Source organism: Chlamydotis macqueenii, chromosome 21, assembly GCF_036417535.1.
Source record: "Chlamydotis macqueenii isolate bChlMac1 chromosome 21, bChlMac1.mat, whole genome shotgun sequence".
In the NCBI taxonomy this organism is placed as follows: Eukaryota; Metazoa; Chordata; class Aves; order Otidiformes; family Otididae; genus Chlamydotis; species Chlamydotis macqueenii.
In genome coordinates, this window is record NC_141576.1 from 3,607,741 (window position 1) to 3,633,113 (window position 25,373).

General features: G+C 43.8%; 1 protein-coding gene across 3 annotated transcripts; it reads left to right on the top strand.

Annotated features, from left to right (window-relative positions):
- On the top strand, positions 1-24,169 carry C1QTNF12 (C1q and TNF related 12). Of its 3 annotated transcripts, XM_086764713.1 has the most exons (10): positions 1-161; positions 415-794; positions 1,052-1,311; positions 10,942-11,061; positions 12,204-12,315; positions 12,577-12,758; positions 17,378-17,486; positions 18,002-18,092; positions 20,803-20,881; positions 21,491-24,169. In XM_086764713.1, exons 3-10 carry the CDS (start codon positions 1,141-1,143, stop codon positions 21,587-21,589), a joined length of 963 nt encoding a protein of 320 aa, XP_086620839.1. In that variant the 5' UTR covers positions 1-161; positions 415-794; positions 1,052-1,140; the 3' UTR covers positions 21,590-24,169. The 3 variants fall into 3 exon arrangements, with proteins under 3 accessions (XP_086620839.1, XP_086620838.1, XP_086620840.1); XM_086764712.1 differs by lacking the exon at positions 415-794 and having other exon boundaries at positions 1-351; XM_086764714.1 differs by lacking the exon at positions 415-794 and having other exon boundaries at positions 133-161.
- The last annotated feature ends 1,204 nt before the right edge of the window (positions 24,170-25,373 follow it).

The window sequence follows — 25,373 nt, forward strand, 5'->3', positions numbered from 1 at the left end:
CTTTTTTTTTTTTTTTTTTCCCCTTTCTTGAAGTTGATGGAAACTCATTCAGGAAAGAAGTACTTATTTGCTGAGGTAAAGCAAAAGCTGAGGAGGGTTTTGCCAGTGTGCAGCTGGGGAAAGGAACAGCGAGAAAAATCAGACGTGATCTACACTCAGAGGTACCTGAAATCTTGCCTAGTGTGAGGGGAGATGAGGATGAAAAAGACATGAGATTCTACATCCTGACAGCTGCTTGCGGCATCGAGACTTACTCCGCGTCATCTCATTAAAGAAAAGTGAAGACAAACTCAGCTAAAGAGGGAGAGAAGCTAGACTTGGGAAAACTTTATCTGTTCCTAATGGACCTAGGTACATCCTCAGTTTCTTTGCTTCTCCCTGTTTCATGATATGAGAAATTTATTTTCCTCTTAGAAGGCAGAGCACTTGGCTGAGCTGTGATGCTTTCAGCCTCTTCAGAAGAGCAGTGGCTGTAGCAACCTTGGGTTACAGTTCCCCAGCATCTTGAAAGGAAAGGATGAGGACTTGTCGCTGACGAAGGGGAAGCATCATTCAAGAGAGAATGGATGGAACTTATTCAAGCCTGCTTTGACCTGAACACAATGCTTCAAATGACAGAAAGCGAAATCTCCTGTTGAAGAGGAGCAATCTAACAACCCCCCTAATGAGTTTGTGTTGTCAGCTCCAGCCTGAGCAACTGTTGCCCTGAGCAATTTGACTTCTCTAGGTTTCATAGTTGAGTGCATTTTAAACGAATCTGAAGACTTATTGAGGGGGGGGAGCGACACTTCAAGGTGGGTGGCAGGACTTTCCAGGGCCTCTTGTATTTATGTAAGCTTCAAGAGGCTGAATGGACTTACCTCTTTCTTCGAGTGACTCCAGATTTTCAAACAAGTTTATCTATACCATTTCCATGTGTCCTGCTTGAACTGAGATCTCTCCAGGAACCAGTGCATCCATGCATGCTGCTCATTTGACATTGCATAGCCCAGAGGATCATCTTTAGTAGCTCTAACCTTTTTATTTTCTTTTTTTTTTTTTTTTTTTTTAGAGAGAAGTCTGTATCTGTTCCTATTATTGGCGGTGAAGGTTTTTGTGCTTGGAAAGTGCCCTTCCTGACTTGGCCCCTCCCTTTTCAAAATGAAGGGGTGCACCTGGGTATTTGTGGCAACTTTACTTTGTCAGCAGTTTTGCCTCTTCAGAGTTACAGCAGCAAAGAGAGAGAGAAAGACGAAGAAAGAACCTAATCAGTACACAGAGCCTTTCAATGCTACCCTCTCAAACAGTGAAGAACTGCACGGACATACTAAGGTAGGTGTTTATGTCTTGTCAGTACGTGGTAGAACTTATTTCTGGCAGTAATGTGGTGCTGGTTCCTTTTTCCAATGATTGAGGTGACCTTGCCAAATTCTATTTGATTTTGAAGAGAAATGTTCTCTCTTTTGCCTTCGCATGATTGATTTTCTAGCTTACTGAAGCAAACACTGGAATACTGCAATTTATGATTATAATTTATTTTAGAATACGCGTGACTGAAGTTTCAGTCTCACAGTAGCAGATTAAGTGTAAAGATGTTTTGGAGTCCTAGTGTGTGAACGCTCTCCTGTTCAGAAACAACCAATTAGAAAAAGGCAAGTGGGCTATTGCAGTAAAATAATGACACTGGAATATTAATGTATCTCTTGCAGGCAAACCCTTCGCTCTCTGGAATGTTATTTCAAAACTGTCTTAGGCAACAGTGTAAACACCTGAGCATGCCTGAGCTTTCTCTGCACTGCAGCTTCCACCAGAGAGGCTGTGGTGACTGAAAAGTACAGATGAGAAAAATTTTGGTGTTGTTAGAAGATCTGTTTAAGGTGATTGAGACTCTTCTAGGAAAGGATTCAGGATGGTGGCAAGTGTAACACTGTGTGTATGATACCTCAGTGGCTGTAGCAGATAACGTGCTAGGCTTAGTGAGTGAATTTTGCAAGGTAGGATCCTTCCAGTTACATGTTTCGGAGAATTGCCCCAGACTGAGAGCTGCAAAAAATTTCCAGTGAATTGATCATAGCCCCCAGAATCCTTTAAGATGAAAACTTGCATAGAATGCTTGGGAGTAGGAGAGAGGGTTAGGGAACTAAAAGCAGGTCCTAGACTGAGGAGTAGGATGAAATGGAAGGGAGACTACAACACTGAGAAAGGAGGGAGCACACAGCCTTTATCTCTCTCTGCCCCCCTTGCTCACACAAAAACGTCCCTTGTTTCAAAAGGAGGTGACCTCTAAAACATGACTTTGATCACAAGCATTAGGGATGGCAGTCACTATAGCAATAGAGGAACAAACCTGTCAAAAATTGGGGCATGGCAGAGGGGGCAAGTTAGAACAATTGGGCTGACATTCTAAATATCCTCTTCAATGCTATTGTGAGAGTAATTGGTTAAGGTTGGGCAAGTCTGGGAAACAGTCCTCTATATAAAAAACTGGCTGCTGCCCTTAAAATTCTCATTAGGAGACTGTAAGCAGCGTTTCTTCAGCTAATTTTTGTTGTGTATTGCAGGGCTCTGTCAGGACAGGTTGTATATATGCTAAATTCTTGCGGTGCTTATAATCAATCACTTTCTTCTGTTCTCTCCAGAACTGCTTCATTCTGTTTTTGCAAAAGGGGGACAGATACGTATCTGGTGCAACTAAATTTCAGTCTGGAATTAATTTGACTTGATGTGAAATGTATTGGACTGCAAAAGGAATATATTCTGATTGCAAAAGCAAGCAGACAGTGGTCCTGGTTAATTCTGATACAGTCATACATACATTATTGCTAGGAGAAACACAGTACTCGTTCGGAGGCTAGTGGGCATTCGTTAAAACAGACATTGTGTGGAAGCTGCATTCTCTGTGTTGAAATACTTTGCTTTAAAATATCCATGGCAAAGGTTTGGCTGCAGTAAGAGCTGGCGAGTTCAGTGAAGGCAGGTTCTGTTTAATAAGGATAGGATGAAACCAAATCTTTGATGTAAACGTTTCTATGAGCTCCACTCCCAAATTTTGCAAGGTGAAATTTTCTCCTTGGAATCCATTTGAAGTTGAAGTCCAGGCTCTAGTTAAGTATTGCTTCTAAATGCCATGGGTGATTGTATTTTACCTTTATATAGCACCTCCCAAAGCTAAGGGGTTAGTTTACAGATACTATAAATGCAGTGCTTAAGAATTGCCACCATTTCTGGGGTGCCAATTTACAGCGAAGCATCGCAATTTGTATTCACTAAGGGAAGAAGTAAAGTGATAGTGAAGCTATCCTTACCTAACCTGTCGAGCTAAAGGAAGGTTGAAAGCAGCTCTCTGTGGAAAACTGATCTCTTTGAGCCTTGAAGGTACTTCTGTGAGCACAAGTACCTTTCCTGAAAGTATGCTCTGCGCAGGAAAGTGAAACAACAGCAGTGTCCCATTTCATTTCTCTACAGCACATAACAGGAAAGATGGGAATTTTTTTTTTGGCCTTGTACAGTAAAAATTAAGACTGCGTTTACTTTGGAAGACTCTGTGGCCAGCTGGTAGGTTTATCAAAGCAGAAGGAGCAGGGAATGAAATAGTAGCTGAGAGTAGTGATTTTTATTCATACTGTTGAAAAGGTAGATGTGTTTTCCTTCTAATTAAACAAAACAACTTGGGACATATTGCTCTTGGGAATTCTTTTCAGATAGGAGTGGAGAAAGCTCCCCTTTAACATTCACAATGCATGAGTCATGTGGTGAAACCTCTACCTGAAGCAGGGAACCAGAAGTCTCAAATCTCCTGATAAATCTGATATTTCCAAGGAAATACTGTGTTGGGTTTTTTAAGTGTTGGGGTTTTTTAAAAGTTTTTCTGCAGTCTTATCTTTGCTGAGTTGCTGTCAATGTGATGTGCTTGCCAAGAACGTGAGAGTTTTCTTCTCTGACACAGATGGACTAAGAGAGAGCAGAGCATGACCGATGGATACAGAGGTTGTCCTCTACTGGACCTCCTTACTGAGTACCTGCAGCTGCCACTTGCCTTCCCCGTTCCAGGCACAGATCTTGTCTTGCAAGATGTGGTGTTATACTAACAGGAGTTCAGCAGTAGTAGCCTGTCCAGTGATTATCTAGACTTGACACTGACTGGGAGTTACTGTTTAATACCTGAGTAGAGGGAATAAAGATGGAGTCAGACTCAGTGCCCAGTGAAAGGACAAGAGGCAGTGGGTACAAGCTGAAATACAGGAGATTCCAGTTAAAGATGAGAAAAAAATCTTCTTTACTGTGAGGATGGTCAAACTCTGGAAAAGGCTGGACAGAGAGGCTATGGAGTCTTCATCCTTGGAGACAGTCAAAACCTCACTGCACGTGGTCCAGAGTAACCTGCTCTACTTCACCTGCTTAGAGCAGGGGCTGTAGAACCAGACAATCTGTGGATTCCATCTTCACTTCCAACTTCAGCTGTTCTGTGAGCTGCTTTTAGGGGTAGTTCAGCTGAGCAACTCAAAGGCAGCATCCTAACCTGGACAAAATTATTGACTCAGCATCCCAATGAAGTTTCAGGGATGATTTGAGGTCAATAGGATTTTACCTTCAGTGGAAATTCTGCAAGAAATAGTCTAATGTTTTTAATTTAGTTACGCACTGTGTAGCCAAGGAGTCCTTGAAATTTTATTTCCTTGTGATCCCTCTGTCTCTATCGAATATATAGGGTTAGATCTACCTGGTTTATTACTTAAATGTCTCTGAATTATTTCTTTGGGACCTTTTGCTTCCAATTGAAAGCAGCAGCTGGTTCAATAACATTGCACAAAATGTGTTTCTCTGTAAAGAGATTTCAGTCTTAGCCTGAGGTGTGTGATTGCTTGTGTAATTGAGAAAAGCATTTAGGGGCCTGACAAGTGTTAAAGCCGCAGGAGAGACTGGACTGTGACCTATCTGTAGTAGAAGATATCTTCCATGTTTTGTATCTGTCATCACTGTCAGTCTTGCTCTGGCGTATTATGAACAAGAAGGACTATAACAGATCACATACTTCCTAGCAATTCCTTGTGACCCATGTAAAACAATGTTGGATTTGTACACCTGACTCAGCATATCAAGTAATCAGTGCTTGGTCTCGTTTCTCAGAGCTGTTTTGGAAGATTTTTTTAAGCTCAATATTAAAGTACGTAGTCTTACATCAGGTTTGGTTTTGTGTGCTAGATGCATTGTGCTACACGTGTTCTGTTGCTGCTATTCAGTTCTTTACGTTTTCGTGGCGTCCCTAAAGACAGAACTCTACTGGTGCATCCAGGGGTGACACTGATGAACATTGCAGTGTAGCTAACACAGCCACAAACATGTTGTTTTCTCGCCCAGAGTAGCTCTTGCTCACATGAACTGTTCCGTTAGATTCATTAAATTCATCGTGGGTATGACCACTGAAGGCAGTTTGTGTTTAAGTGGAGAGAAGAAGCTTTTTGAGAGAGCCGTTTAGAGGACTGAAGAATATTTTTTCAATCACAAAACATAGTGGGAATTTAGGTAGGAATTCCATTTCCAATTTGGCTAAGATACCAAACCTAACACTTCTGCTGTAGGGAAAAATCTTGAGAGATCCATAAAAACCACAAGTGGTCAGGACCTTGGTTTTACATCTCGTTAATAACCAAGAGTTTGTATAACCATAACTTATTAGCAGCTAACATGGGATTTTTCATGCTAAAAAAATAAAAAAAGTGGTCTGTCACTTTTTAACCTGCTCCAAGTAAAATACACTACTGAAATAAATAATTTACTCCTAATTTCATAATGAAGCTGACAATACTCTTTCTGGTGTAAATCAGATGTAAAAACATAGAAATCTCTGGATTAAAATAATTGAAATGCTTAGTCAGGTCCATTTTTGATCTGGTAACTGCTTAACTATGAAGCAAATAATTCTTAAATATAATTCCGTCACAGATGGACAAATACATCCATAACTGAGCAAAACTTGCAGGGCAGTAACTTCAGCCATAAAGACTGTGGGCTGCGATGGTTAGGTATGTGTCCCTGGACACGCATCTCTGACTAATTGCAGGTGGGGAGGATGCTGCCCTTTCCCAAAACCGTAACCTTTTCATGCTTTCTTTCCATCCTGTCCCATCCTGAGAAATGCTTTGGTGTGCCTGAGAACACTCGGAGACGCTTTTAGGTGTACGGACTTGCTGACAGGTAGTGTTGACTTTTTTCTTTTATTCATCCAGTCTCTGGAACGACTTTTGTCCATCTCACTTCGGTTTTTAGCAGAGATGCAGAGTGGACCCCGGAGTCGTTGAATTTCAGGGAAGTTCAGATACAGTTCAGAAGTTTCTCAGGATCGAAGCTCTGCTGCTTGACTGTAGGTTTCTGCTCGTAGTTTCTTCCATGCTGGCTGAATCTTGGCCAGAAACTGTGTGTGTCCCTGGGCAGTGCGTGCTGTTCTGGCAGTTAGAGCCAGAAAGAACCGCAGGTTCTGCTTGCATGCATCAGTCTAAATTACAGATCAACTGGTCTTTTATTGTGAGGGAAGGCAGGGAGAGAGTGGCCTAATTTCTCATCAGTGCCATAAACAGATTCTGAAGTGATAGGTGCCATTGTATTCGGATTCCAAAGTCGTGTTAAAAGACCTGATTGAAAGTTCATTAAAAATTGCTGGCCAGGCTTCTGTTGATTTTGGAGGTGTTCTTTCAAGTGTTAAGGAGTAAGCCTGATTTCGCTGTAGTTAACATGAGGACTCCTCCAGACTCCTGTAGGTTAGCTTTGCTCTATAAACAGCACCCCAGGAGGGACAAGTCTCCTTTGCTGCGATTCCAAGGCTGTTCTCAGTCCTGACTGATACCTGAGTTGGCTGCAAGGTCTCTCTGGCTGCTGGAGGCTGCTGCTGCCAAGAAAAATAGAGGCTTGCATGCTTATTGCTGGGATTGCTCATGCATGCCATAGTAATTAAATAATAATACCACAAGGATGGAACATTCATTTTAAATGTCAATCATCCTTGTGCTGGAGAAATTGGGGAGTGCCATGACTGTCTTGTAGAGGGATTTGTAATTTAAGCAAGCCACTGGAGAGGTATGGGATTTTTTAATTATTTTTTTAAACTTCAGGGTTTTTCATTTATTTTTCTGGGATATGCCATCTGGATTTCTTTTTTTTTCTCACTGACAAGATGTCTGCTCTGGCCTGTTTCTTCACAGCTGGAGCTCCAGAAAGGCTGAGGACATCTGTTTGTCTTCACAGTTAATGGGCAGAGTCTGCCCATGATTGCTGGCTTCTGCTTCTAGCTGGCCTGTTTCCTCATTTTTGCAGTGAGAAGGAGTTCATGCCTGTCTTGCAGCCTGGTGGAAACAGGAACATTTGAATAGTCCCTTCCACATCCGCAGCAAGTGCTGCATCCCAGTTTTCATTTTTGTGTTTGCTGTATTCTGGAGACTGCACTTCTGAGTTCCTGCCACACGAGCCAGCCCTTTCTGAAGCATGAACTGGTTTTATTTTCCTTTTCTCTCCTTTTCTTCTGTTATGACACTGAGGGAATGCTCCATCCTGCCTGGGTTTGGTGCTGCTTTTAATAAGTTGCTTTCTTCTGTTTTGTGAACTGCACTGCAGCTTTACCACAGACCTGTCAGTCCCAGTCACTGGGACAGAAAGACGTTTGCTTCCTTCGGGCAAAGCACGGATATGCTTTTACAAAGCTCATCGGTGTAAAGCAGGTCAACTTAAATACTCATACACCCAGTCCTCTGCACACGTGACCTCGTGCGTGGTGATGTTGCACCCATGTGTTTTCACGTGAAGCAGGGAAGGAAAGAACTAGCTTCTCCCATCAGAAACCATTGAATCTCCATGAAACTGATAAATATATTTCATGTTCATTGTAGAAATAAGCTGCATCTCGTGTGCTGTTCTAAGGACTTTTGCAAATTTTATGAACATTTGCCTCCAGACTTGATGTTTATGTGTTATCACAGATGGAGAGGTTTGCACCAAAGAACCTTCTTGGCCTGTCTTTTGACTTCTTTCTTATGCTTTGCAAAAATCTGCAGTGAAGCAATCTGTCGTAAGGTGATGATGTTTTAGTGAGGTAACTAATCTCGCAATATGCAGGATTTCCTATGGTGCTCCATTTACATTAATTTCCAATGGAATTTTGGAAAGCTATTTCAGTCCCGGGTTTAGAGAGTACAAAAGACAAATAATAATTTAGCTAAAACAACCTACTAGAACCCCTTGACTAAACATGCAATTTACAGCTGGCGGTAAATGTGCTTATAAATATGAAACTCTTCAAGAGTGATTTGGGTACAGAAGTAGTGAACTAAATTGTTACGAACAGTTTGTCTTGCTCTTGTGTGTGACACACGCTAAATTTGAGTATCGAGGGAAGTGTGCATAACCATAACTCTGGCTCTGGTTAATTACAGTAGAATGCATGAATGATGTGGCGAAATGTCGCGGGATATCTTCGCCTTGGCTTAGAGCGCAGACGCCAGCTACTCTACAGCCATCTGTCTGGAGGGGAGGACAAGTGGACTGCCTGAATAGAGCAATTCAACGGGAGCAGATCTTTCTGAGGGTTGTGTCTTAGCAGTAAATCAGCTAAGATTATTTGCTGAATAGAGAAGACAGAGTTGGCTTCATGGAGTTTTAGATGTACATTTAACAAATACACTTGCTCAGCTCGCGACGCATCTGATTTCTGGGGAGCTGCTCGTATTCTGGTGGTTTGTAAATCATCTGTTGACACAGGCTGTTTGAAATAAATAGTTGTGATCACATCAGCTCAGAAACCTAGGGACAAGTGCCTTGTACTACACCCGTATGCCTGGATGCGTGCTGGAGAGAGAGCTTCCCAGGCTCAGCGTCAGCTTAGAAGCACCGACATTCCTTGTAACCTCAAGCTGGAACCCCAGCAGACTTCTAAGGTTTAATTTTGAAGCAGTTTATGCTGCATGGATTTTTCATAGCGGATCACACAGACTGTGGTCTTTTCCTCTCAAAATGGACTTGCCCTGATTTGCAATCCTCTGACCAGTTCCTGGTGCTCTTAGAGAGTGCCGTATGTTGCAGTTACTGGGACTGCAGCTCTCCCTGCATTCTTTGTTAATTGTTCTCTACATGCTTCTGCAGACTGTTTGATGAAAGGAAATCTGTGCTTACAAGTGGCACTAGAAATGTTATTAAAACTCAAGATGTCTCTCTGAGAAGTGGCGGGTGCTTTAGGGAGGCAAGCGAGACAGGTAATGGGCAAACGTGGGTGTGTTTGCTAACTCGGCTGCAGTGGAAGCACCTTGCGCGGTCACGGGGACTGTTAGGGCCGCTGAGGGTAGGGCTGCAGTGTCTGAGTCGTGGCAGAGCTGTCTAGTGCTGTCAGACTGGCAGGAGCTTAGTACCCAGGGGCAAACACTTTTAGATCTGAAAAGTGCACTGTTGACTGACTTTGCTTCTGTGCTTTTTCCACACCCATCTTGTTTTCTTCCTCCTGAATGGTGATAGGTCAATATTGATTTACCTAAACTTGTAATGGTCTAGGAATAATTTGAAATGCCATTCAACCCACTACTGCCTTGTATTGCTTTTCTACTGGAATTCTGATCTGTACCTGCTCTGTATCATCAGGAGAAGAAAGAACAGGTCACTTGAATGAATTCCAAAAGTTCACGGTAGGCACAGGGTGGGGTTTTTGTTTGGTTGGTTTAAAGATTTTAAGTGTTCATTGCAGTTTTTTCTATCTGTCTTTTTCGTTAATGGCTCTGAATACTTAAGTACGGTTCATGAAACTTTGGGAAGGCTTGTGCTTTTATCCTCACTGTGGTGGACATTTGGGACACTGATATGTCAACAGATTGGAAACTCCATAGTCAACAGTTAATTGCTATTGGCAGGGTATTGGTAACCAGTGATTTCTGGTGTCTTTTTTAATTTAAAGTTAGAAGTTCATGCCCAGCCTAGGATAAAAACAGGTTTGGCTATTTGATCACTTCTGGTTGTCTCTGGGAGGTAAGTAATGGAAACCAGGGGGTCCAATGCAAAGTCAACCCAAATTCATAAAGACAGATCCTCTCTTCTGTCCAGATTTTGTTTAGAAAGGATCCAGAACTAGGCACTGTAATCTCACAGCTTCTCTAGATAACTTTTCTATGGTTGTGAAATAATTGCAGAACATAGGAATGGGTAAGGTAGTTAAATTTGCCAACGGACATCTTTTCTGTGATCAGACATGGACTTTGTTTTTCATTGTGAATTGGTATTTGTCACTCTACAGCATGTGATTTGAAAGTTATGGAGCATTTTGAGGTTTTCTGTATGTTTTAATCTCCCTGTAGTTCTTGATTGATCCAACTGATAAACGTCAGATGCCAGTGGTGAACAATCTCTGGCATCTGGGCAGGTTTTCTGTGGCACAAATTAGGACTGTCAGAGGGCTGAGAGTCTCAGCAGCCTGAGAAAGGTCTCTGAGGTGCACTGGCTCCCAGCTCTTGGCTTTTACTGATTTGTCAAGCAAAGGGAACTGGGAGGCCCTGCACATGATAGCATATGAAGTTATGAGAAGGTATTTTGATGTTTTAAGGACAGAGCCTTCTGGCTTTTGGGACATTTCTGCTGGCAGGCTTAGCCTGTAATTTATGAATAAAAAATCCCACCCTAATTGGACTCTGTGAAAGGCTGGTGTCTTTCACACACTGTGTCAGAACTCAGATTGAAGTACTACCCTGCATTTGCAATGTTCCTGTAAATGAAGACAAAAAGTGGCCTGGCACTGGATAATCCAGACTGAATGGCTTGTAACAGAAGTGTGAAATCCCATTTTATCCCACCTTCAGCGTCCTCCCAAACACAGTACGTTTGGATCAAGGTGGTTTAGGCAGCAGGCAACAGTCTGGTCTGGAAACTTTGCATTCTCTTAATCCCTGTAGTGGCCAAAGAGATACAGTGATATCATTCTTTGTTCTTGTTTCTCTTTAGATCCTAGAATCTCCAGATCCTCGAATCACGGATCCACGGCGGACCTGGATCTCCTTTGTTCACCGCCCAGATGACGGCAATACCTCTAAAAGGAGATGCAAAGGGAAAGACAAGAAATTAGTAGGTTATTGCTAGATTGCCATCAGCTAATAAACGTGCACCGTGGCTTCCCTTCCTACTGTTGATATGAAAGCTGTTTTGTATGCTCCAACTTTTGCCTTCCCACCCCAGAGAGTGCTGCTTTTCCATTTGTTTGTGTTGAATTTCTCGAAGTATTTTGGAGAAGTTTGAGACAGTAAGTTTGATACAATATGCTTTGTAAGATAAGGTATGTGAATTCCCCTGTCAACATTCATTTTTGTTTAAGCTAGTTGTTTCTTGAACTGAGCCTTTTTTTCTGCTCAGTTGAAATAAAATTAACATTTTTCTCCTTCCACTAGATAAAATCCAGGTATCTCAAAGGATATATTAATCAAGGTGTGGACCAGTAGTTTGTTTCAAATTGATGAAATACTGATCATCTGCTGAGTGCTGCTTGATCACGTGTGCTCTGCTTAGACAATCTTGACTGCTTTCAATGATTTCCTTTTCTTTCTCGGTGAGCTGATAGGCAGGAGTGCTTCCATGCAGGTTTGCTGCAGTTTACTTGAGGAAATAGAGACTTCTTGGGAACAATATACATCAAAATAGCATTGATAACACTGTTGCATGTTTGTACTACTAGTTTAAAGTGTGTGGATAACCTTTTCAGGTGTTTTGAATAAATGGATCCAATCTTTTTCTGAGAGCTCTACTGTCACACCAAACGTTGATGTATGTGATCATTATGTCTGAGCAACACAGAAATAACATGAAATGTGGCTAGATGGCTGTTCCAGTTAGAGAACAGATAGAATAAGAAGCTTAAAAGGTAGTATAATTACTTTGGTGATATGAGAAGATGCAGGAGCAGCCAACTTAGTCTTGTGCCTGTTGTGCTTCACACTGTATATATGTACTTGAAGAACCAGTTAGTGTTTACCTAAGCAAAGTTCATCCTCCCACATAAAGATGTGAGTAAATTCCAAGTGCTGGAATTCACAGCTGGCTGGAGAGTCAGTTTAAGATTTACTGCATCAGGCTTGTAGCTGAACTGATAGTGGAGGGGGCTCCTCATGTGGCTGACAGCCCTGTAGAACTGCTTCATGGCTGAGAGAATTTTTGGTCTGTCGTTGCAACTGCCTGGTTCTAATTCAAGAATTTTTCTTTGGTTACTTCCTTAGCGTGGCCTTGTTGGGCCCCCAGGACCTCCCGGCCCCCAGGGACCTCCAGGAGCACCTGGCGCTGAAGTCACCCGGGAAGTCCTTCTGCAGGAGTTTAAGGAGATTTTAAAAGGTAAAGACTGTAAGAGCTTTGTGCTTTTGTGATCTGCTTCTTTTGGTAAGCTCCATGGCAAACAAAGAACTGGCTTTGCAAACGTTTACCTTAAAGCTTTCCCCTATCTGGCCATCAAAAATTTGAAAAAATATTTCCACAGTGCTTCTTAGTTCAAGTTGAAGAGTTGAGTGCAGAAGTCTAATCGCAAAACTAATGGCTTCATAGACCAGACTCTTAAACTAAGCCTTTATTTTCCTATAATTTTTCTTTTCTTCTCAGAAGCCATTGAGCGTCGAGCATCCCTGGCTATTTCAGCCCATCCTAGCCAGCTGCCTCCACTCCTGCTCTCCTTGGAGGAAGTTTCACCCCACAGACGTGTAGAGGAGGCATTCCATTGCAAGCTAAAAGGACAAGTGATTGTCGATAAGAAGACTCTGGTAGAACTTCAGAACTTCCAGTCGGTGAGAAGGGATTATAAACTGAACCTGCGCAACTCCACAGCAGCCATTGTGCAGAGATCAGCTTTGGTTCCCCTGGTCTGCAAAGCTACTAGGTGTCTCTCTAGATAAAGGTGCTTCCTGAAAAGGGCAGACTAATCCCAGAAGCTTTTCTCAGGCTTGGATGCTATGAATATAGCACTAGCTTTTTTGTGATTGACAGAAGTAGAATCTCATACGATGATTTAAGCACTGAAGCTCAACTGCGGTAAGATGGACATTTAGCTTTGAGTCCTCTCCTTCCCAACAAACCAAAGAGGCAGGCTTTCTTCCTCTCTTGCAGCCCAACGGAATGTCATTACGGTTCTTACTGAAGTTCCAACACGTCAGAGAGGGCTGTCTCACAGGTCCAAACCACAATCAGTCTTTTTATTTCAGTTGATGGAGAAAGACATGTCCATGCTTGGCATTAGTCTGAAGGATCTGTCCTTTTTTTTTTAGGGCTCACCCTGTTTAACTCCAGAGCAACCTTTAGATGTAAAAAGTGTAGAGGCAGACAGAAGCCCTTGGTTAGAGATTTGTGAGCCCAAGTAAGAGCCATCATTTTGTTAGACGGGCCAGTCCTGATGGTCAAATTCTTTACATAATGTTTTATAGAAGACTTACAGAAGTTACCTATATAATTTTATTATAGTCATGATATAATGGCAAGCAAACCGTCATGGGTTGCTGTAGGACATCATAAGCATGGTTACAAGCAAGCTATTTAATTTGATATTAAAGCTTTTGCTAACCATTTCTGAAGCAGTTGCAAACTGGATCTGAATTTGAAGTGTAACTCTTAGGCAAAGTAATAGCTAAAACCAAATAGTCACTTGGTAATTGAGGAGACTTATTTTAGACTTTAGAGTCACAAAGACTGTCTAATAGCACAAGGCCTTCAGATACATGGTTGCTTTTGTGTTGTGACAAGAAGAGTTTGAAGTGTATGAACAGGGAAGATGGCTTTCCATCAGCAGGGTTTGCTAACACTGCCCGTGTAGTAAGGTGCTGAGCTTTCTTCCCATCTGCGAAGTCCCATTTCTGAGGAATCCTAGCCAGCAGATCCTTTCCTACGGAGCAGTTTTGCTGCTAGGACTTCTCAGAGCTGCAGGACTAGAAGCAGTGGTTATGTTCTAAACAGGGTGCTTTCCTGGACCTCTCCCAAATACACTTGTGGAAGCCTGGCTTGACAGCACTGTGGGTGCTGGCACAGAGGCAAGATTGTACTTGAAGTGTGGGCAGGGCTAGAGAGATCTGAGATCTGCTGCCTCATTAATTAGGAGGGAAAATGTGAATAAAGACATCTCGGCAATCAGTGCGTAGGCTGATGCTTCCCATGCTTTGTTATCATGCGCCTAGCTTCTTTCTAATTGCTTCTGGCCCTGAAGCTGCTGTGGGAGGGCTGGCAGGCCTCTGGATGCCAGCCTTTCATTTCAGCTTTGGGACAAGAAGTGTCTGGTTTTAGCTTGTGCTCTGATATAGGGGAATTTAGCAGGGAGGGAGACAGTGGATGCTCTTGAAAAGATGAAAACAGTCTGAAGGAGAGAGTGAGTGAGAATTCCTCTCCCTCCGTTCTGTCAGTTTAACAGTGTGAAGAAGCCAACAGTTTGATACTTCTCAGTGAGATGATAGGGATTGACTTTAATTCCTGGATTTGGACCTTACTCAAAGCGTTTTCAGATAGCGGCAAGAGCTTGTGCTGAGAAACGGCCTGTTACTTCTATACTCTGTACTTTGAGTATGGTGTCCAAGTCACTCTGACCTTGAGTATTGAGAGAGCGTGATGACTTTCTCATCCTTCTGTGCTAAATTTCCTTCAAGAACATTCCCTCCCTCTCATCCTCTTGGTCTCACAATTTCACTGGTATCTGGAATGAAACTCCTTTCCCCACACCTCTTCCTCCTGTATTTCACGCTTTGAGGTTTCTAACGATTGCCTCTTGCAAAAGCTTTTTTCAGAAAGGTACTTTACACAGCAAGAATTGAACTGCAGCCTCTGACAGGCCGTGGAAGTGGGATTTTCGTGGGGCCCAGGAACATCGCTGGAATCAGATCATTTAAGGCTAAGGTGGCCCACGTGCTTTTTCATGGTGGAAGATCCCAGAAGGAGTCCTGCTGTCTCTGGTGCCTTGAGGTCAAGCTAAATGTCTACCTTTGGCAGTTGAATTTTACTGCTGCTTCAGGAGACTGGTGCATCCCCTGTGCATTGTGGTTGCTGTGGAGGCTGGGTTATCCTCTTCCTTAGTAACAGATGAGTCAATGCGTTGCTTTCCACAGTGTTTATCACTGAAAAGCTAAACTGGCAGCTCACATCTCGATTCTGTGTGCATGGTTCCTATTTTCCACCCAGAAGTAAACTATGGGAGTGTGTGAGGGACCTGCGGGGACAGGAGATGAACTGAAGAAGAGAAGCTTGGTTTTAGTACGGAATGGCTGGACACTAACTTTTTTTGTTTGCTTTTGGTCTGCTAACTGAAATAACTGTGCGCAAGTAGTTTCTCAGATATAAATCCCTGCAGTGTTTGAAGCAGCTAGGTGAGCACGCTGCTGTGAAGCAGGAAATGCAGCAGGGAGCTGTAACTGGCGTGGGCTTTAATGGAGTATTTTGCCCACAGAACCTCTCCCTCCATTGTCTCTTTCTATGAGCAAAAGAATAACAAAGCCACAGAGGGCGTGAAGAAACAGGAATGTTTTATCAGTGATAATTTACTGGTGCCTAAAATTGCTTTCCATGCTCAGCCAGTGGTTTTGGAATTATGTTGCTGATTCTGCTAATAGCTGTAACAAGAAAGGAATGAATTCACTACGCAGTACCGTTTTGCACATGCAGGACTCAGATCTGCTTTTTCAATGAGGTAAATCAAAAATAGCCTTACAAAAAATGGTGTGGCGACAGCATAAGAACGGAATCAAGCTCCTTCCACAGTCTTTATCGTTAGGTTAGCTGTTACATTGTCTGTGCGTATACTTAAAGAAAATAGAGCTCCTTTTGTGTGTGTATATGTGCACAGAGGCACACATCAGTGCACGCTGATGAATACAGAGACTTAGAAATCATTCCCTGAAGCGTAGTTGTCCCACAGTCCATTATTGCTATTTTCCCATTACATGTATGTAATCTTATGAGAAATGCCACTACTGTTGCACATGGATCTATTTTCACCACCATATGCATCCAGGAAACATTTCTGGTAAAGTTCTGTGAAATTTTAAGATTACAGGTAGATCTTGGTAAATAAAGCCTGGGAATCACTCTTTTGTGAGCCGTGCCTGGGATTTGCTGAATAAAGGCAGGTTAGTCATTTCACTCCTTCTACCCTACACAAACACTACCAGACCCAAATATTTGCAGCCTCACTTCCTTTCAGAGAGAAAACTAAATAAATTATTCCTACCCTGCACTGTGGAAGCTGGCAATTTCTGGCTGTAATGAACCGGAATGGGGAGGTAATTAACTTCCTTCTGGTACATGAATAAAGGCATTCCAGCACTTTTTTTTTTTTTTTTTTTAGTATAACAGCACCTGTGGCAACACTGCTATGAATTGTTCCTCGTGTCTCAGGCCCCTTTTGCCATCAACTATTGGAAAGCATACTCAAATGTTGGGGTGCTGAGACCGCTCAGTTATGCGTTTGTGCATGTTTTAGGGCCGTAGCAGTGTGCGCACCTCTACAGCCAGACTGGAACAGCTCTTCTCTCCCATAAGACCAATGTGGGGCAAATCTTTCAGGGCAGCATTCATGGGAATGCGTTCACATTGCGCAGAATGCACTTGTGGTGGAAGCAGAGTCTGACTCATGAGCTTTCTTGGCCCATTGAAGCCACTCCTGCCTCTCCCTAGCTCTAGCCAAGTTCATATCAGGCAGGCCAAAACAAACAATAAACATTTCTCGTGGAGTTTATTTTAGTCTGAGCCAGATAATCTGCTGCGAGTTTGACTTAAGACTGCTTCCTTGCCATGAGGAGAAGCTGCATGCTATTTTACGAGGTTTTTGCCTGTTCTGTAGAGTCCAAGGCTAAAACAGAATGAAACTAAATATGGAGTCTGTAAGAATCCTAGCAGCTGCTCTTTAACAGTATCAAAGCCGTCTGACTTAGACCTGAAGTGGGTAGAAAACCTCTGGAGACCCATATGAGTGTTTCCTCTGTACTTGTATCAAAAAAACAGTCTATAAGGTTCCAGGTTTTTAAGCCTGAGCGCACTGCTTGTCCCCATCTAGGATGTCTTTGGGAGTAGTAGGGACCTCTTGACTCAAATAATGGGGGATCTTGTGTGTCAGAACATCAGTGGAGGCTAGTGGCCGCTAGACCAGCAGAGCAGAGGGATGCAGTAAGCACAGTCTGGGTCAAGATGAGGTAGAAGAGTTGAGCAGTGAGCAAGAAGGACATCTTCCTGCTCGTACTGATGATTTTGCCTTTTGTGGGCATCAAATGGGGTGAGAGTGCCCATCTGGAAGGTGCGTTTTGGGGACAGAAGGCAGTAGCCTTGCAGATTTTTTTGGGTTTGTTCTCATGTGTGTAAGTTTGTTCTTTGTTGTGGGCAGAGGTGTTTGTTGAGAGTACTGGGGACTTGTTCAGGATCTGCTTTTCTTACCTTACAGCCTCTGGCCAAAGGAGCTTTTCTCCGGGGGACAGGATTAAATCTGGCAACAGGACGTTTCACAGCACCCGTGTCTGGCATCTACCAGTTTTCAGCCAATGTCCACATTGGTGAGCGTTGTTCTCAGCAGCCTTTTCTGTGCCGCCTGAGAGGTACAGGAAGGAGTCCTGGAGAACTCTCTGGCTCCTGTTTGGTTTGAAGTATGTGCAATGGCAGTGCTTTGCAGTGAGCTCTCCCTTTGTTACCGTGACCCAAACCCCTGTCCTTAGAGCTGGGTACTTTCACAGACTGATGGCCACCAAACAAATCAACCCTCCTCGTGGAGGATGAGTTTAGGGAGCAAATATATGAATGTATGGAAATTACAGCTTCCATACAAGACTTTAGAAGAAATGAATATTATGATCTAGAACCGCATCAAGGCAGTTTTGACTGTGTTTTGTAACCAGTGCATTTGTTCAATGGTTTTAATCATTCAGTGGTTATGTATTTCATAATGCAACACCAGAAAGGTGCTTTGCTAAGAAGTCACAATGTTACTGGTGTCTCTGTTAAGCCAAACACCAGCAACTGGTCATCTGCTATATTGCAAAAGTGCTTATATTTCTTCCTCTGCTTTCCCCAGACCACAGTGAGTTGAAGACTAAAGTCCAACTCCGAGCTAGAGATAACGTCCGAGTGTTGATCTGCATTGAATCTCTCTGCCACCGATACACGTGAGTTACTGCAGTGCTCTCTTGCCAATTATTTTTCTCAGATGGGCCAATATTTCAACCAGCTGTGGAAATCAGGTTCACCAACAGTGAGTTTTATAAATAAATGCATGTGGAACTTTTCTGAAGACAGTGATTCCACCTGGCCCTTAGGTTTTACCTGGGTATTTTATTCTGATTTTTAACCTTTCAGTGCTAATTACTCTGAGCAGATATTGCGTATGTTGAGAGAATTGTGAATGCAGTCGACTGAAACTGGATGTAGTGGAAGGTGCTGAATGCTCAGCTATCATCGTAAGCGTACAGAGTGAGAGAAGCGCTTGAATTTTGTGCCAGATGTTAGCATACTGTTAGCTGCGCTTCTGTCATCCTTTCAGCTGCAGCGTGTAGGTGTCCTGTGTCTCAGAGAAGACCAGCTTGCTCAGGAGGAGTTTGGCAAGTTTTGCTTGGAGGAAGGGGCTGGGGAGCCCCTGGGCTGGGCTGAATTGCACCCAGCAGAGGGCAATGCTGCTTGCACGGCGGGGCCACCGCCTCTGCTTGCGGCTCGGCCCTTGTCACAGGAGGAGAAACGCCTGTACGGGGCTGTGCGCATTTGCTCTGCTCTGCCTGCAGCTCTTCCAATGCAGCTGTAGCAACATCCTTGCAATAGCACCACTGAAATACAGCCATAAAACAACTCCACAGGCGCAACTTAAACACCGCAAAACCATAAATTTGCTGCTGGGCTGACTGCTCCAGCCCTCACCTTCCCTGCTCCGCGAGTCAGAGTGCTGCAAATAGGACTGGTCTCTCCATAGGCATTTCAATTGAGAGGCTTTACGGGTGGGTGAATTTGACATGAAGCCTCATGTAATAAATAAACCTCTCTTAGGTCTCATGGGCCTGTGGAAAAGCCTTGATTGATATCTAAGTGTCCATCAGTAACTAGGGTAAGAGGGAGCTGTGTGCCCACTGAGCTGATGGGAAGTCAAGGAGCTTGCTCCTGGAGCAACTGGCACCTCCTTGACCTTGTAGGATTTAAAAGTGAAATTGATCCTGCAGATCTCCAAGAGTGAAAAGCTCTTTTCTCATCCTGATCTCCGCTCTACATTGTCTTCAGTTACAGAATCATGCAGAAAATCTAAATTCCATTTAAAACATTTTGCAAAATAAATTAAAGTGACAGTGGTGAGTTTTTCTTCCTAATGATGCCACAGGCTCCCAACTGATTTGATTAAGGCATCTGAGAGAGAAAAAAGTGTTTTTCTTCTGGAAGGCTCACTTCTGTGTCCAAGGATAGTGTCTGTCTGTGTCTCTTTCTCTCCTTTGCTGTCTGTTCAGTCAGCCTTGCAATAATATTACTAAAGAGTGGATGCCAGTCTCTAATTCCTTTCAACATGACTTTAGTTTTACTTCCTTGTTCTTATAAATGCAAGCACAAGAGTTATCTGAATAGGAAGCTTCTCTGTGGGCCGTAGAAACTCCTGTGCCTTCCTCATCGCAGGTCTTTTTAGCTGAAAGCTCCTAGGAAACTGTTCTGTTTCTAGCTGGGATGTGTCAACAATCTTTTCATAGATTCACATTCAGCCCAGGCAGGTTTATTGGGATGTTTTGATATTAACTTGCCATCTGAAGAATTTATAGCTACGTTTTCCAAAGAACAGTAAAACCTTCCATTTCTTAGACAGAACTGGCTCAGATTTTAATCGTTTAGATAAAGCTCTCTGATGTCTGACTCAGAGTTTTCATCAATTGTCCAAGGTCACAATTTATGGTTGGTTGTCCCGTAAGGCTGTCCTGAGCTGAGTGGGTTGGACAGCAGTGGGAGTAAAGGAGAACCAGCGCTGGCTCAGAGAGAGACATCTCTCTCTCAAACGGTGGGTGAGAGGATGACTGGTCTGTGGCATGGAAGGAAGATGGGTGGAGGGATGGGAACCTGTCTGGACAGACATTCTGCTGGCACGGGCTGAGCTGCTACCCGTGCTTGTGGAATTTCCTGGGGATGTCAGCATACGGAGCCATTCATCTGAGGGAGCTGAAAGAGCCCTGAGGGCTTTCGGCTGAGAGAGATGGAAACTCAGAGGCGAGGAGACAGTTGGAGTAGAAGAGATTAATGGTGGGAAGTTCCCACCCAATTTAGGCTTTTGGCAGGATATGACACACAGACTGAGCTTTTCAATCAAGGTGGTGCCAAGTGGCTTGCTCTCTCTGGGCCAAATTGCCCCTACCTTTTATGCACATTATTTCCTTGCAAGGGGGCTGGAAACGGCACGTTTGCACTTGCTAGATTTTGTCACCGCCACTTCGTGGAAAAAAGGGAGGAAAGGGGTTGGTTTTCTTGGGAAAACAACTAGATCTGCTGCCACTGGCTAGGCAGGTTTCAGAAGAACCAGGCAGGCATGGAGCTCTGTGCTTTCATTTTGCTTGGAACTGAGCTTACCTGGGTTGTTCTGATTATTGATGTTTCAGGCACCTCCTTTCACCCTGAATCCCCTGCAAAGGAGCAGAGTTGGAGTTCTGTAAACAGGAGGTACCACAGAGAGTAGCTGTCCTACACTTTGCTACTGCAAGGACTATGATGGCTAAAAGAACAGTGCTTGAGGGGTGATCTGGAACTCTCCCTTGAATTTTAACTGAAGCACAGAGAGGTCATGAGCCTATTGTCTTTCCACAGACAACTATTTTGATTGCCGTAGGTGTTTAACTTGATTATTTTTCTTTTGCTACTGTTTAGGTCTCTGGAAGTCATCGCAGGTCTGGAAAGTAACAGCAAAATCTTCACTGTCTACGTGCATGGCTTACTGCAGCTGCAGGTAAGGCCGGGCAGACTGGGAATCGCTGCGCTAGTTGCCTGGCAGGATGTGGAGTTATTTACTGGCAAGGCTGAATTCTCACCAGGAGGCGGAGAAGTTTTTATTAACCTTCTTTCTCAGGTTAATGAAGTTAGATGCCTTACCTGGGATGATTAGAAAGAATCTGTGGCAGGAACAGGAGCAAAAGCCAGTCTCGTGTTGCGCGTTCTGATCTTAAGCCACAGAAGTAGCCTTCCCTCTAAGAAATGACAGTAAATATCGCATTTTCTCAAATCTCCTCTTGTACTGTCAAAGTAGAAATTGTATTTCCTGTTCATAGAAGGGAGTCTGAAGCACAAATGGCCACTTGACTAGTCACCCAGCACTATGCTAGTGCACTAAGGATCTGGTTAAGTAATAAACCTATAACACAGTTTAACTACAGAAAAGTTCTTCCACCACGTCAAAGCTTCACTGCTGCAGCAAAAATGTTTGGTCAGATCCTGTTCGCAGGAGCCACAGAAAAAGGCAGGAGGCTTCTGTGCTTAGTTCAGGGTAGTGAAATGCTTTTTCTCCTCCTTTCACACTGGGATGAAGCGTCAGATACTGTCCCTCTTGCTCTCTCTGCAGGCTGGCCAGTACACCTCTATATTTGTGGACAACAGCGCTGGAGCTCCCATCACAATTCAGAACGGATCGGATTTCATGGGCATGCTGATGGGCGCGTAACGTCGTCTGCAGCGGTGTAGCAGGGAAGGGTACGAGTCAGAGCCTTGCAGCATATATTTGACTGAAGAAACCTTTACTTTGACTCTTGACGACTGCATCCTGTAACTGTTGGCATCTTTTTAAACAAGCAAAGAGCCTTTCCTTTCACAGATAACGTCAGCTTGCTTTCAGAGGTCTGCTTTTCAAGGTCCACACCAGTTCATTCATCATTAAAAAAACTATGCTTTTATAATTTGGGAACAAACTCTGTAGGATTTAATTTGTGCTTCACCGGATGCTTCACCAGAGATTTGGAATTTGTTACGTTATACCTTTATTTCACAATAGCACTTGTACTCGAGTGTCTTTTGGGATTGATTGTGGGGTGTTTGAGTTTGTTAATGAAGGATTGAAAGGGGAAGTAAAACAGTGACTATGTTCTGTGTGTTGTGGAGGAAGGACAAAAGGATTTGCCAGCAAAACTGCTTTTTTTCCATACAATTGTGAATGGTATAGCCTCTCTCATGTTCAGAACTGGATGTATTTGACGAGAAGCATGTTGAATTCTCAGACAATGCCTCCTTCACAGATGGGAATCCAAGGTCTGAACTCTTTATTTGTGGTTCTTTATATCTAAGTGTTTCCTTGATGCTAGTGATGAAGCTGAATACCTCACTGCCTGGGCAGTTTTGTTTTTACGAAAAGGTAAGGCCAATGGCACCAGTTCTAGCAGGAACTCCCTTACTTGTGTTCTTATGTTTTAGTAAGATAACCAGGAGGGTTTGGGCCGCGTCACATAAACAGCATCCTCTCAGGTGCCGTATAATCATTTGTAAATGTGTCACGTGCATTACACTGGTTGTCAAAAGCCTGGCAAATACAGTGAGTATCGCAGCCTCGCATCAGATGTCTCACCTGTTCCGTGCTTGTTGGACTGCAGTGAAATAATGAAAAAAAAACCCCGGGGCAAGGCTTACTTTCATCAGGTGGCCGGGGTCACAGGGAGTCTACTTGAGCTCTGCCTGGAGATGGAAGATGCTGTCTAGTGAACGTGTTCTGAATTTCATTTGCAAATGTAAGCATGTGAGATTGAGCCTCCAAAGCAGCTTTGCATATAGCTCCAGGCTCTAAACTCATCTTAAAGTAAAAGGGCGTTGACATTTCACGGGGTTAAGGTGTTACCCAAGATGTGGTAACATCCTTGTGATAAAAAAAAACCCGGCTCATTTAGTGTAGCTCTGTAGCTTTCCCTTTCACCCGGCCCTTTTATTAATTCCACTTGTCTGAGGAAACGGTGGTGTGACAGTGTCGTCAATAGATGGTGGCGAGGCCCCAAACGGAGCCCAGATTCTGTGCTTCAGAAAGCAGGTAACGCACGTGGTGTCACTAAACCCTGTCCACAAAGCCTGGCTGTTTACACCGGGGTTTGATGGAGGCAGCGCAGGCGGGGCAAGTGGCCGATACCCCAGCATGTATCGCTCTGCTGTACTTCGGACTGTGGGAATATTTGTAATAAATTGGCCTGTTTCATGCATGACTTACAGCAGCATAATCAAAGTGTTGTGACATTCAGCGTATGTTGTTATATCTAGAGGTTTTGTAAACCAAGTCTCACTATTCTTGGTAAATCAGAGTTAAATATTTATTTTGTTGTAGAACTAAAAATGTTTGTCAGAATTTGTTTTGGGATTTGTGACTTTTTTTTCCCTTCTTTGCTGCGTTTTACTCTCATGATCTTCTTAGGAGATGAATTGTACTGCTTTTATACCCGTTCTCCCATATTTATCCAAGGAGTGCTGCCCTGGCAGGTGTTTCCCCAGCATGCTAGAAGCTGTCTAAACGCGTAGCCAGCCAGTCCTGAGGAGCACACAGCCTGAACAGTGACGGTTTAATCCCCCTCGGCAGAAGGACGGCTCACCCATGGATGGTGTCGGAGAGAGAAGAAAATCTCTGGTGTCTGTCTGGAAGCCGCGTTGCGTTTCTGCTCCAGCCAGCAGACAAAGCTTGTGTCAGACTGACAGCACTGGGGGAAGAAGTCAGATTAGCAGAGGAGATGGACATCGTGTCTCCTGATTTATCCTGAGTTCACTGTCACCGCTGAAAGCTCGTGGGGTTTTGACCAGCTCTTTTTATCCTCAGGGTGGAGGGTTGTCCCTTAAGGAGCTTTCTTATGCATCACCAAGGTCTTTTAGGCAAAAGACACTTTTATTTATTTATTATTTTTTTTAGTGGTCTTTTAGCTCTGAATGCTACCAGGCTGCACTTCTGCATCCCGGGGCATCAGCCAGCAGTCAGCGCGAGAGGGAGATGGTCCCTCCAGCAGCAGGGGTGAAACAGCCAAGAAGTGAGCTGGGACGGGGCCTCTGGCGTCGAGGTGCAAGCGTACAAAACCCGTGACTAATATGGACACAAGCCTTCTGGCCGAGACCAATACTGCAAGGCTCCCGTGCTGTTTGGAGAGTGAGGAGATTAATGGTGTGCAAAGCAAAGATTCACGGCTCCTCTGGAGTCCTGTGATTTAAATCCAAGAAAATTTAAGAACTCTTGAAGACTGAGTTCAGTATAAAGTTGTTTATAACAAAATAAAACCCACGTGCTTGAGCTTATGGTTTAATGGCCGAGTGTGTTAATCCCACTCAGCGGCGATGGCTGGCTGTGGCGTGCAAGGAGAGAAATCTAAAAAGGCACCGATTAAATGGCCGTTGTTTTTTTTTTTCTGGGTCCTTCCTGCGTTCTCCGTGCAGTGTCTGCGTGAGCTGAGGCAGCAGGATATGATGGGAGCACCTCGCCGTTGAGGTCCTAGCAGAACAGGAAACACAAGGAGTTGCTGCAGTTTTTCTTTTAAAATTCTAAGAAGTTTTCTGTAAAATTTCTAAGAAGCTTAGGGTTTCAGGGAAATTAGAGGTGAGGAAGTGTACTCTTCTTTCTGAGAAAAGTTTCTTCCTTACCCTCATCTTTGAGTTCTTCACAGAAATGTTTGCCACAGAATCCCCCTCAAAAAGTCTCAAACGTTAATAACTGGTACTTGCAGTCATAACTTCGTCCAGGTACTGCATACTAGTTCAGGAGCACTTTCAAAAGGTTATTGTGACATCACACACGGATCAGTTAATATTAACTAAAACCTTACCATGCCTTTGCTCACGCATCCTCCTCCCAGCTCCTTCCTCCACAAAGGCCTCACTCAATTTTTGCCACAACCTCCGCGGAGCTTTTTGCCGTGTGTCACAGTTCAGATTCCGACAAAGCGAACGCTCCGGTTGCTACACGCCCCTCTTACCCCAGCCGCGATGTAAACGGATGGCTCAGCTTGAATTTCAGGAGCAATAAACCAAACTATCCTAGGAGAAGCATTGACTGCAAATGTCGATGTCATAAAGTTATTATCTTCACTCATAATTCCTCACGCTAAACAGAGTCCAGCTCAAAGTTTCCAGCTTCAGGCGGAAGTTACTCGCTTAGCAAGATGGTCGCTATCGTGGCCTCGTGCTTCTGGAGCATCCCCCTCCCCTTGTCTCAGAGCTCTGGGCAGTGTTGCTAGCAGGTTTTTTAGCTCCTTCTACACCACGTGCCCTCACGAAACCTGACAACTGTGGTTTACGAGCCTGTCGGGGAGCGCGCTGAGGCTGCTGGAAAATCTGGTGAAGAGGCCAGCCAGAGTACAGGCATTTGGTCTGGTTCAGGGCTCAACTCCAGAACTGCCTTTCGGGTGTGTTTCTGCTGGTGTGGCCACCATAAGCTTTGTCCTAGGAGCCATATGGGCAAAATACTGCTGGGTTGTCCTGATGCCGCTGCTTTTCTCTAC

What these genes read in the sequence shown, in the direction of transcription:
- C1QTNF12 (XM_086764712.1), top strand. Translation starts at nt 1,141, where the DNA reads ATGAAGGGGTGCACCTGGGTATTTGTGGCAACTTTACTTTGTCAGCAG. An exon ending in GTTTAAGGAGATTTTAAAAG is followed by an intron (nt 12,316 to 12,576) that starts GTAAAGACTGTA and finishes TTTTCTTCTCAG; the next exon opens with AAGCCATTGAGCGTCGAGCA. An exon ending in ATGGCTTACTGCAGCTGCAG is followed by an intron (nt 20,882 to 21,490) that starts GTAAGGCCGGGC and finishes CTCTCTCTGCAG; the next exon opens with GCTGGCCAGTACACCTCTAT.